Raw genomic sequence first — 10,661 nt, forward strand, 5'->3', positions numbered from 1 at the left:
TGTTATACTCTAATGAGCAAGTGAGAATCTGTACCTCCATATTGGATCCAATAAATCTAACAGACTGCAGCACAGAGGTTGCACCACTTTACTTAGCTGCAGGAAAAACTGACTGCGAAGTAGGTGTAGGAGGGGAAGGCAAGTTAGCTGCTCCAGAAGGTCTTAACATTGGTAGCTCTCCACAAGGAAATCCATGCTGACGTTTTGCTTTATCCTGGGCTTTCCTCAGAGAATGCTTTTAGGACAGAGAAATAACGTTTAATTTCTCTCAGAACATCTTAGAGAAAACAAAACAAATCAAATACTACTTTGGTGTGTTTGTTTGTTTGGTGTTGTTTGTTCATTTTTGTTTTTTAATTACTACCCCATGAGATGCTTTGTGCAATTTTTTCCTTACGGAAATTCTCACAAAGCTCACATTGATTAACCCAGGAACTGAAGTGGAAAAACGTGTCTGATGCTATGGAAGAAGAACTAAAGCTTTCAATATTGGATGCACAGATATTTTCATAGTGATTGCTTTTTTTTTTTTGTGACAAAGCTGCACTTGAGAGTTTTGCATGCAGTACCAATTTCTGTCTCACTTTTCAGATACATTGAATTCTAAGAGCGCTTTTGTTGGGTATTTTCACGTTATTTGACTACAGAGTTTTAGTAGACAGAATTTTGAATCCAATTTTAATTTGCTGATTTTCTGAGTCGAATATAAGTTCAAGATTTGTCTGGATATCAGCTGAACATGGAATAACACTGTTAGAAAAGAAGACAACCAAAAAAACGTACGCAGACTGAAGGCCTTGAAAGGCAAAAATAAAGTTTGAGCAGAGAACAGAAAATGTACCTGAAAAACTTTTTTGTTTTAAACTCAGGGGTAAATTGGAAGAAATGAAGAACATAATTTGAAAAATGAGGCATTGACTTCCTAAATAGCAGCACCTATGAAAACTCTCTGTCAAAAGCATTATGCTGTGTCACAGCTTTTAAATTCATCTCATTTGTTGCTGTTAGAGGGGATGGGGTTCTGCTCCAGACCCAATGAAGATTGGTTTGGGGTAGACTGAGTAAAACCAAGTAATCAGCTTAACTAAAACATTTGTTTCTAGCTAACAAGCTCAGTCTCACGAAGTACTTTCTCGAAATGGACTGTCAATGCTTCCATGTAAATATTACCTCTCCTTGACTTCCCTTTGAAATTTGCCACAAATGCAGAGGCACTTGCCCTACTGTATTTTCTAGTAATCTTACTTTTTTGTGCGTGGCCAACGTTTGTGTATCAGCTGCCCTAAAAAGGTTGGGGCAAAAAGAAGAAAAAAAGAGGGGAAAATGTCAGTTATGCTTTAAGTGAAGTTCGGACTTAGTGCAAAGAATTATGTTGACTGATATTTCATTGTATTGCAAAAGCTAAGTATCAGCACCATAAGCAAAGTTCACTTCAATCCACTTGAAATAATAAGCACACAGTGTTCTTCCACTTCCTGATCTTAGTGTTCAAGATTGAAATGAATTGAAGTCACTTGCCAGAGCTCCTGAAAATAAGGATGCTGCAATGCTTGATGGGCAGCAATTCTCTCCTCAGGATCGTATGTTATCATTGCGTACAGGAGAGTTAATCCTCTAGCAGATAAACTGTGCACTGGAGGAGGTATCCCTTTTCCTTTTTTAAAAGGGAAATGAAAATTCAAAATTGCTGACCTGTGTTAAGCAAGTTGAGAACAGTTACTCATAAATATTCGCAGCAAAGTTGCAACTTACACTTGAAAAAAAAAAATCAGAGTTAGGAAATCAATTGTTAGGGGAAAATAAGTAATATTGGACAAAACATCTTCTTTCCTAACAAGTCACATCATTGGCCTTAAGCAAGTATGGGGGGAAAAAAGGCCAAATAAGATTGTTCTAAGCTCAGATTTCTTCTGTTGTGCCTACAAGGATCACAAATGTGTGATGGTCTCTGGGGTAGAGGGGTAGAAAGCAGACAACGCTCTTTGGTCAGCAGCTGTCACAACACAAGTAGAATTTGGTGGCACTTCTCTGCCCAGAAACATCCCAGCTGTACAGTTGTATTTTGGATATTTAACCACTGAGATTAGTAACTATGAGAATGCATACTTACTGCTTGAACTTGTTGAGAGTTCTGTTGGCAGGAGTGCCTTTCACATCATGGATTTTTGAAATGTGGTCTAGATCATTAGATCCAGGAAAGAGAGGCTGAAAACTGCAAAACAAGAGGTGGTAGTAGCATTACACCACAGTTAGTTAAACTAGTTTAAGTGACACCACTGTCACCGATTGTTGTTGGTTTTCTCCTCCATTTAAGAGAAAGATAAACTGTAGGATTATTTATTTGTGAACAGTTTTAATACCAGCCAACAATTACAGGACAATATGTGAGCAGCACGTTACTACAGCTGCATTTTTTAATTGAAAAGGAAGTTTGCGTTATTAAACAGAAATCTATAGTTGTCCTTTCCTCACAGGGTTGGGGTGAAATACGTAAGGACAACATCCCTCTTTGTGAAAGGTAATGCATATAGGATTTTGTTTTCTTCTAGCATAGTTGCAGATCCCATAAAACAGAGTGTTTTCCTCCTTTTAAGTCAGCAAAACCGAGCATTCCCTTTTGCTGTGTATGCACAAAGAAATACATATTTATAAGAAACATTCCATTCCTACACACAGGTTCTTTTCAAGCAGCAGCACTGGAGAGATGGTAATTTGAACTACATTCCTGAGCCTTATCCTCAGTTAATATAAAACTTGCAAATAGTCCTTGAACACGTTGTTATCAATAGAGCAATCTGACTCAACAAGTTAGGTCCACTAACATTCAATTCTTGCATATGTTCCCTTCTTCCATGCAGGCAGAACATTTCATTTGGCACATAATTTTAAGAAATGCTTCCTCCTTAGCACCACTTGGCTCTTGAAAGCAAAACATTCAGCCCCCTTTGTAGAAGGGAAAAACTTCTATTAACTGTTGGTAAATTCAATCCAACAGCTGTCTGCTCACCTCTCTGAATGTCTTTGTAAGGCTTTGAGAGGAAGGAGAACAAGAGATTTGATTCCCGTTGCACAGCAGTATCTCACAATTCAAGCAGGAGTGGGAGTGGCTTTTGTGTGAATGACAAAAATGTCAAAAATGCACCATGTTGAAGTGTAACCTACAACTGAAGGAATGACAAGTGCACAAAGGGAAGGAATCCTCAGCAATCCAGGACCGCAGGTTTATGAGGAGTAGAGAAGGGGAGAAGACTTGAAAGACAAATGTGACTGAGTACAATTAAAAGATTCTTCCAAAAATGTGGTCTCAAGCGTAGACTTTGGCAAATGTTCAACAGCAAAAACTGCAAGATCCTCTTAAGAAGAAACAAACCTGTCCATAACTTCCTTCAGCTTGGCAAAGCTGTACTTTTGAAAATTCACTTATTTCCAAGGAACATTCCTCATTTCTTTCTGAACACATCTATTGGGTCTCTGGAAATATGCAGTGGTTGCAAAGACTGAAATTTGTTACATTAAGCTAAAATTAGGAGGAAATGTCTCATTTGCAGTGTGTAATTTTCTTGCAAAACTTCAAAGCACACCAATTCAAACTGGAATGGGAAAACACGGCATTTTTAAAACATTTGTTCCCAATTTACTTTGCAAGAGAACCACCGCATTTGGAATTTTTCAGTTAACAGTTTTCTGAGCGAATGAGGACTGTTTCTGCAAGTTAGCAGCCAAAGCACAGGAGTTGTCATTTAATGTGATGGCAGCAGCTGCGCCTGCCATGTGGAGGAGGAGGAAGGAGGAAAGCAAATGTTACCACTCCTGGTTGCAGCAGTGTGGGAGGAGAATAGAGAACTGCTGTTGTTGCTATGGCACAGAGATACTGGAGAAATAGTCATGGTGGTTGTTAGTTTTTTGTTTTCTGAAGACCAAGGACAATTTCACTGAGTTATGGTTTTATCATCTTTGATGATGCTATAGGACTGTAATCCATTGTTTTCTGAACACCTTCACTGGAACCCAACTTGAAAACATCCCAGGACAGAAGGTTCTGGCATGGCTCAAGGGTCTTGAACGACCCTTCCTACACCAACTAGTTGTGCAAGGGAGCGCCTTCACTGATCTTCTGTGCTCACGGAAGTCATGAAAAAAGGGGAAAATCTGCCCATCAAGTGTATGAACAAAGGCTGAGGATAACTAGTGATAGCCATGCCAGGATTGAGCCGTACTTCAGAGACACGGCAGATAAAGTACAGTCCTGTGAAATTCAAATATGAAGACAGAGGCCTGGGAGCAGGGGACTGTTCAACGTTATTCTCCTTGTAACTATTTTGTAATGGGTATGATGTTTTCCCAAACAGCTTGCTGCTTTACTAATGGCACAATAAGGTGAATAGAGTACCAGACAAGGGATGACTGCTGCCTCATCAGCCCTGCAGACTGATCATGCAGTAAAGTTCCACGAAATGGTGGGAACAAAGACCAGATTATCTTTACCACGTGCTCCTTATTTCAGTTATTTACCTTTGATTTTCCTGATATCAATAAGCCAGACCCTCCACTGAACACGGTACCTTGTGATTTCATAGAAAACACAGCCAGCACTCCATACATCCATTTTGTAGCTATAGTAGCCATTTGTAAGCAAGCATTCAGGTGCTCGGTACCAGCGTGTGGAGATATATTCTGTGTATGGCTGCTTAGAATATATCGTCCTACAAGATCCCAAATCTGCTAACTTCAGGGTATTCTGCTGCAAAAATAAAGTATCTTGAATTTAGAAACACGGAAATATTCAGGCAAGGATTTTCCTGACACATTTGAAGTAGTCGCTATAAAAGAAATCACAGATTACTTCAAGAATAAAATATCAGAAAGCCCAAGGGGAGTGTTGTAGCAGTAAAACTGCATTTAAATAGCACACAGCTCCAAGAGTTGAAGAGATCTGTGTCCCACAGTATGAAGAACTGCTTTTCTACCTCATTAAAAGGCAGAGCTAAGAGTTAATTGAAAAGCATATGGACAATTACTGAAAGGAAGCCTGCTAAATAGGACATCTGGATTAAGTGATTTTCTTTGACTTCTTGCGTTTAGCAGTGATGTAATGGATGGTTTCAGCTTCCTTTTGCAACAGTTCTCTCCTGTATGCTTCTATGATATAGAAAAGAAAAAATTATCTCCAGAAAATAAAGTTTCATCAACTGGATTATAAAATCCTTGTTTTTCAGACATTAGCAAAACAACATTCTGGAACTGGTGAGAGAATAGATTTCAATGAAGAAATCATCTGAAAGCTACTATCTTCTGCTCTCTTCCTTAGGAGTAGCTTCCACTTAGAGATTAAACCTAGAAAGAAAGATGCAGAACTGAACCCCACTGCTCGTCTCTAAATAAACACAGAGGAAAATATACACAATTAAGGATCATTTTGCAGATTGGCAGAGAATTGTCACAGAATCACAGAATGGATTGGGCTGGAAGGGACTTTTAAGATCATCCAGTTCCAACCTTCCTGCTACAGGCAGGGGTACCTTCCCTTAGAGCAGGCTGCTCAAAGCCCCATCCAGCCTGGCCTCGGGGCTTTGACACATGGGCACGGACACAGGAGGCTCTAACACAGCTGATCTGCCTCAGGTTTGTGCTTGTTCCTTCATTCCTCTAGATTAGGATGAAGCATCAGAGGCAACTTTTTATGTAATTAATATGAATTATATAATGTTTATATATTTTTATATATAACATAAATATTATAATAAGATCATATATAGTTACTTATGTAAGTATATATGATCTTATATAATATATAACAACGTTATATATATATAAAATAAAAACTGTGCTTCTATTCCTAAGGAAGTATTACTTTCTCAGCATAAACAAAAATACACCAATATGTTTCATTTTCACTTAAATATTCTCCACACAAAATACATTACCTTTATTAATATGTTTTCTGGTTTCACATCTCTGTGAAATATCCCATTTCTGTACCAATATAAACACATCAGAGAGAAGAGTTCAGTGCAAAGATAAATACTATCGGTGCGTCCACTTATTTGTAAAACAAACAAAAACCAACCAAGCAAATCAACCATAAAGTAACTAACGCTTCCATCAGCAGAGTAAAACATTAATTCTACCACCACAGTGGGACAAGAGCTGCAGGTATGGGAATGGGGAAAGGGTAAGTGGAGGAAGGGGAGGTCAAGCTTTCTACTTCTGCTCTCATGGTTACAAAAGGATGGAAAAGGCCCCCACGCTCCCAGAAGGGCTTCCTGCAGCTCCCCTCAGGTGCTGGCAAAGCACTGGCACCAGCTTGCACCTGCAGTGTCCTTTTTTCACCCTGCAGCAGTCTGCTGCCTCAGGTATTTGTGTGGATCTACTTAGCAATGACCCCAAAATCAGTGAATGATGCATTTACTGCAAAGGTGTTGCTGTGCCTGGTCTCTTACCTATGTATGTGATCAAGAGATTTGCATAACTGGTACATGTAGTTCTTTATTTTTTCTCAGATAATGGCTTTCTCCGTCCTAGAATTAAATTTCAAGTTGTCCAGGTCATTTTTAGCAAACAAGAGAATATCAGGAAATACTCTTCAGCTTCCAATAATGCACTGACATTACATTTCCAGTTATGTTATTTCTGTCACTTAAAGCTAGCTTTGTAATCCATTTTCCACTCAAATTCAAGCATAATTTAAATTTCAGTGAGAACCAGAGTAGTTGGGCTAACATAACTGTCAGTTCAAGTCTGTAAACAGCCTTAACTTTTACTGCCTGTTTTTCTTCCATTATCTGCATCTCCAAATTCTGACAGAACTCCAGTATTTCACTTCTAAACGTCTGATTTCCTTTCTAAAAAAAAGTTACAGGCCTTCAGGTTCATGATTCCTATCCATCACCTCAAATTAGCATGATGTTTAAATGTCTGTGATTCACTATTGACTTGCGAATTACAGGTTAACCCAGATAGCTGCTTGCTGTTGCACCATAATGACAGTTATAAAACGCATCTACTTTACAGAGCCCTACAGTAACTACTGGGCCTTTTTCTTTTATAGGCTCCAAAGGCCTTTTAATCTCACTGTAATACCTTTATATAATGCTGCAATGTTGTCAGCAGTGGCAGAAGTGATCACATTTTTGCAAACCAAAGCAGGTAGGCCTGTGCCCTCTGCCATCAGCGTGGGTAACAGGTGGGGCAGGAGGTGGGGACTCCAGTCTGCCTCCGTAATGCACTGAGCGGGATCAGCTCACGGGGCGCTGGAAACTGAGCACACTCACATCAGGAATGTCACATTCTTACCCCAGTGGAAAGAGATGGTGTTTCAACATCAGGATTTTTGCTGTTTTCAGTAGAAAAGATGTTAAAAGATTTGGCCATTCAAACCAACTCTGATTACTGGTAGTATTTAAGAAACCAAACCTTCATGAAAAGAAGTCGTGCTCAGTTGTATTTTCCTCTTCACAAGTCACTACTAAAATCTGGAGCAGATGCTCTTCTACTTTCAGATTTATCACTGCAGAAAGCTTACTGGGAAGCCATTACGAAGCAAGCCATAAGAAGGCAGCATTAGGAAGCTGCAGTCATTTTTCTTCGGGGCATCTTCCTCACCTCTCTCTGAGCCTTATTTACTCCCTCATTTTAAATGACCAAAATGTTCTGACTGAAGCAAAGGCAAGGCTGGTTGTCACTGATACCCCCACACACTGAGAGCAAGAGAACAATGGCTTCATGTATACACAAACAGCCTTAACTGAACTAACAGGAATCTGTCAGTGTAACAGAGGGAACGAAATGGTAGGCTCAACTTCTGCTCCATAGGAAACCAGTGATGCCTACTGTGAAACCACCAAAGTTATTTTCTGAAGCAAACAAACAAAGAAAACCTACCTGGAAAACAATCTTGCTGGTTTAAAATTAAAAACAAAAACCAACTAATTAACCAAACACTAAAACCAGAACACATCGAAAACACTAAAATAATTTCCATCTGTGTTCAATGCCTAATATAGCAGGTTTTTCACATTAAAAAACACACACACACACAGAAAGCAAGTGCTCTGGGGTAAAGAAAAAAATAAAGGCATTTAAAGAGCAAATCCATACATTCACTTTTTCCACAATTGTAGTATAGTTCCTAGAGGGGGAAAAAGGAAGTTTGTTGTTAATGTGCTGAACTAACTTCATATCAGTGAGGGCTCCTTCCTGCACTCAGCTACTCATCTGACTTAACTTCAGAAATTCATCATGGAAAAAAAAGAAAAAAAGCCTTAATAGAACCAGCAATTATTCATGTTTGTTTCTTTGATCAGTGGAGTCAAACAACTCTATTTTAATCTCAGATCTGTACCGATCTGAACACTCAGTGTCACAGATGCAATGTGAGAGCAAGTCTTTACTTTACTACTCTGAATATCTTCCTCACCTCTCTCTGAGCCTTATTTACTTCCTCATTTTAAATGACCAAAGTGTTCTGACAGAAGCAAAGGCAAGGCTGGTTGTCACTGATACCCCCACACACTGAGTTTTAAAATTAAAAACAAAAAAACCAACTAATTAACCAAACACTAAAACCAGAACACACGTGTTGAGTTACTTAAATGAATCACCCAGCCGTAAAGACAATAAAATTTTAAATAACTCCACCAAAAAATCCTCATTGACTACTGAAATTGTAAGTAAGTGCCACTCGGTTATTGTAACCAACTCCTTTGGTGTCTACAGATCCTTTCTTAAATCAGCTTTTGTTCCTTCTGTAGGAATGCTTCCTTAAGCCCTGTGGCATCCCACCTGCTTTCACAGCCACTTTCAGAATTCTTCACAATGGGTGTTTCCAGTGAAAAATGTTCACTGAAAGGTGGAGAAGCGTTACTGAGCGATGTTTAAAACATACCGCAATCATTTTCAAGTTGTTTCATTGCAGTCCTGACCTAACAAGAGCCTGTTCAGGTTGCATTTTTTGTTATATAAAGCCACTTTTTTTGTAGTCAAGGTCGTTTCCAAATTGTCATGTAAAGTTTGACTGCAGAAGTAGAGGGGCACTGACCTGACTCTTTAGAAACCTTCGGCATGCATCCATGCTTTAAACAACTGGGTAGATGAAAGAGAGTAAATCAGCACAGCACAAAATTTCACTACAAAATTCAGAACGTGGAAGAGTGAAGAGAATATAATTAATTCCACTTTGTAGTCTACACAAGGAGAGTTTGTCTGCTTAAGCATATGCCACATACCTTTTATCAGCTCATAAATATTCATATCCATAAGTTCACATATCAGTGAAAGGCAGCCAGCTTTTTTATCACTGAAGAAACAAATTAGGAGACTTTAAACTAGAAATAAAATGTACATGATTTCTATACAGTGTAGAGAAAAAGTAATTTAACTAGTACTAAAATGGACACTTTCAGCTGATGCTTTCATGCTTTCCAGCTTAGGCTCTGACTTCTCATACTTATAGTTCACACTATCCAGAGTGTCTTCTGCAGAATTTAATTGACTTACTCTGCAAAGGTATTAGAATGCTTTTTTTGAGCTACACAACACTGTTCAGTATCAAGAAATTTCCAGTAAATTGAAGTGATACAACCTTACAACAAGGTAGAAAACACATTATGCCATACATGAAAATACTTTCTAGCTTGGTCATCAGTAGCGTGTTGAGTGGAAATAAGCATCTGACTGCAATCTCTGCTCACAGCAGGTTAGGTAGATGATACTCTATCTAATACTTTATTTTCCATTTCACTGCCCTGTAGAGGCAGATGTCTCTTGGCCTTCCGTTTTTCTAAGAAGATAATTGCATTAAAGCACACCCCTCTGCAATGCTGTTAACCCTGACAACTAATGAGTGAGGGTACAATCAGCAATCCAGCTCACAGACTGAGAAAGAGCTAGGTGAGCTGGTTGGCCATCTGGATGACATTGTATTAACATCACAGCAGCTGAAGCTGAGAATTCCAGAGAGCTGCTGACATGACTACCAGCTTCTCATGTACTATTTGCAAAGGAGTATCTGTAAACCTACCTACAAAATGATGCTGCCAAATAGCTGGTCTGGATCCCGACTTCAAACCGCCAGGCCAAACCAAGATCCTTGAAGTATTAGGGCATATTTCAGCAAAGAAGCTCTGAGCTTGCCAAACCAAGAGTCTCCAGCAGACTCGGTGTTGTGTAGTTAAAGTAACTCAGTGGGTTTGGGACAAGGGTTCAAATCATCAGCAAGTATTCTATGTTACAACATGAAGTTTAGGTATGCTAGAAATACATCTAGCCTGTCATCTTAATATGGATGTTGAAGTGTTTTTCAGATTGCTGCAAAAGACAGCGAGCTCTCATTTAACAAAAAACCACAATGACTTCAGAATTTGACAGATCTGCTGTTTTTTCTTTCTGCTGGAAGGAAAGGCTGGCTGACCTCCTACAGGTTGCCTCTAGATCCAGAAGTTACCGCATGTTGCTTGAACAAAACAAGGAAGAAATGAATGAACCATACTTACAAAACAACTTCATGTAACGTAAGGATATTAGGATGTGGACTCAACCTCCTCAGGGCTTGTATTTCACTCAGATTATTCACTTGTTCAATACTAAAGTTGAATTAAAAAGAAAAAGAAAACTGACTTGCAATCAGAGACCAGATTACAATTGTCCTCCCCTGCCATGACTGT

The 10,661-nt window shown here is 39.0% G+C and overlaps 1 protein-coding gene across 1 annotated transcript in view; it reads right to left on the bottom strand.

Moving 5' to 3' along the window:
• Positions 1 to 10,661, bottom strand: part of MOK (MOK protein kinase) — a 32,511-nt gene that overhangs the window by 14,477 nt on the left and 7,373 nt on the right. The window contains 10 exon segments of the mRNA XM_048949682.1: positions 1 to 235; positions 1,171 to 1,282; positions 1,519 to 1,692; positions 2,111 to 2,212; positions 4,563 to 4,741; positions 5,925 to 5,973; positions 6,441 to 6,489; positions 6,492 to 6,518; positions 9,225 to 9,295; positions 10,491 to 10,580. Coding sequence (XP_048805639.1) covers positions 1 to 235; positions 1,171 to 1,282; positions 1,519 to 1,692; positions 2,111 to 2,212; positions 4,563 to 4,741; positions 5,925 to 5,973; positions 6,441 to 6,489; positions 6,492 to 6,518; positions 9,225 to 9,295; positions 10,491 to 10,580 — 1,088 coding nt within the window.

Source organism: Lagopus muta, chromosome 6 (genome assembly GCF_023343835.1).
Source record: "Lagopus muta isolate bLagMut1 chromosome 6, bLagMut1 primary, whole genome shotgun sequence".
Classification (NCBI taxonomy): Eukaryota; Metazoa; Chordata; class Aves; order Galliformes; family Phasianidae; genus Lagopus; species Lagopus muta.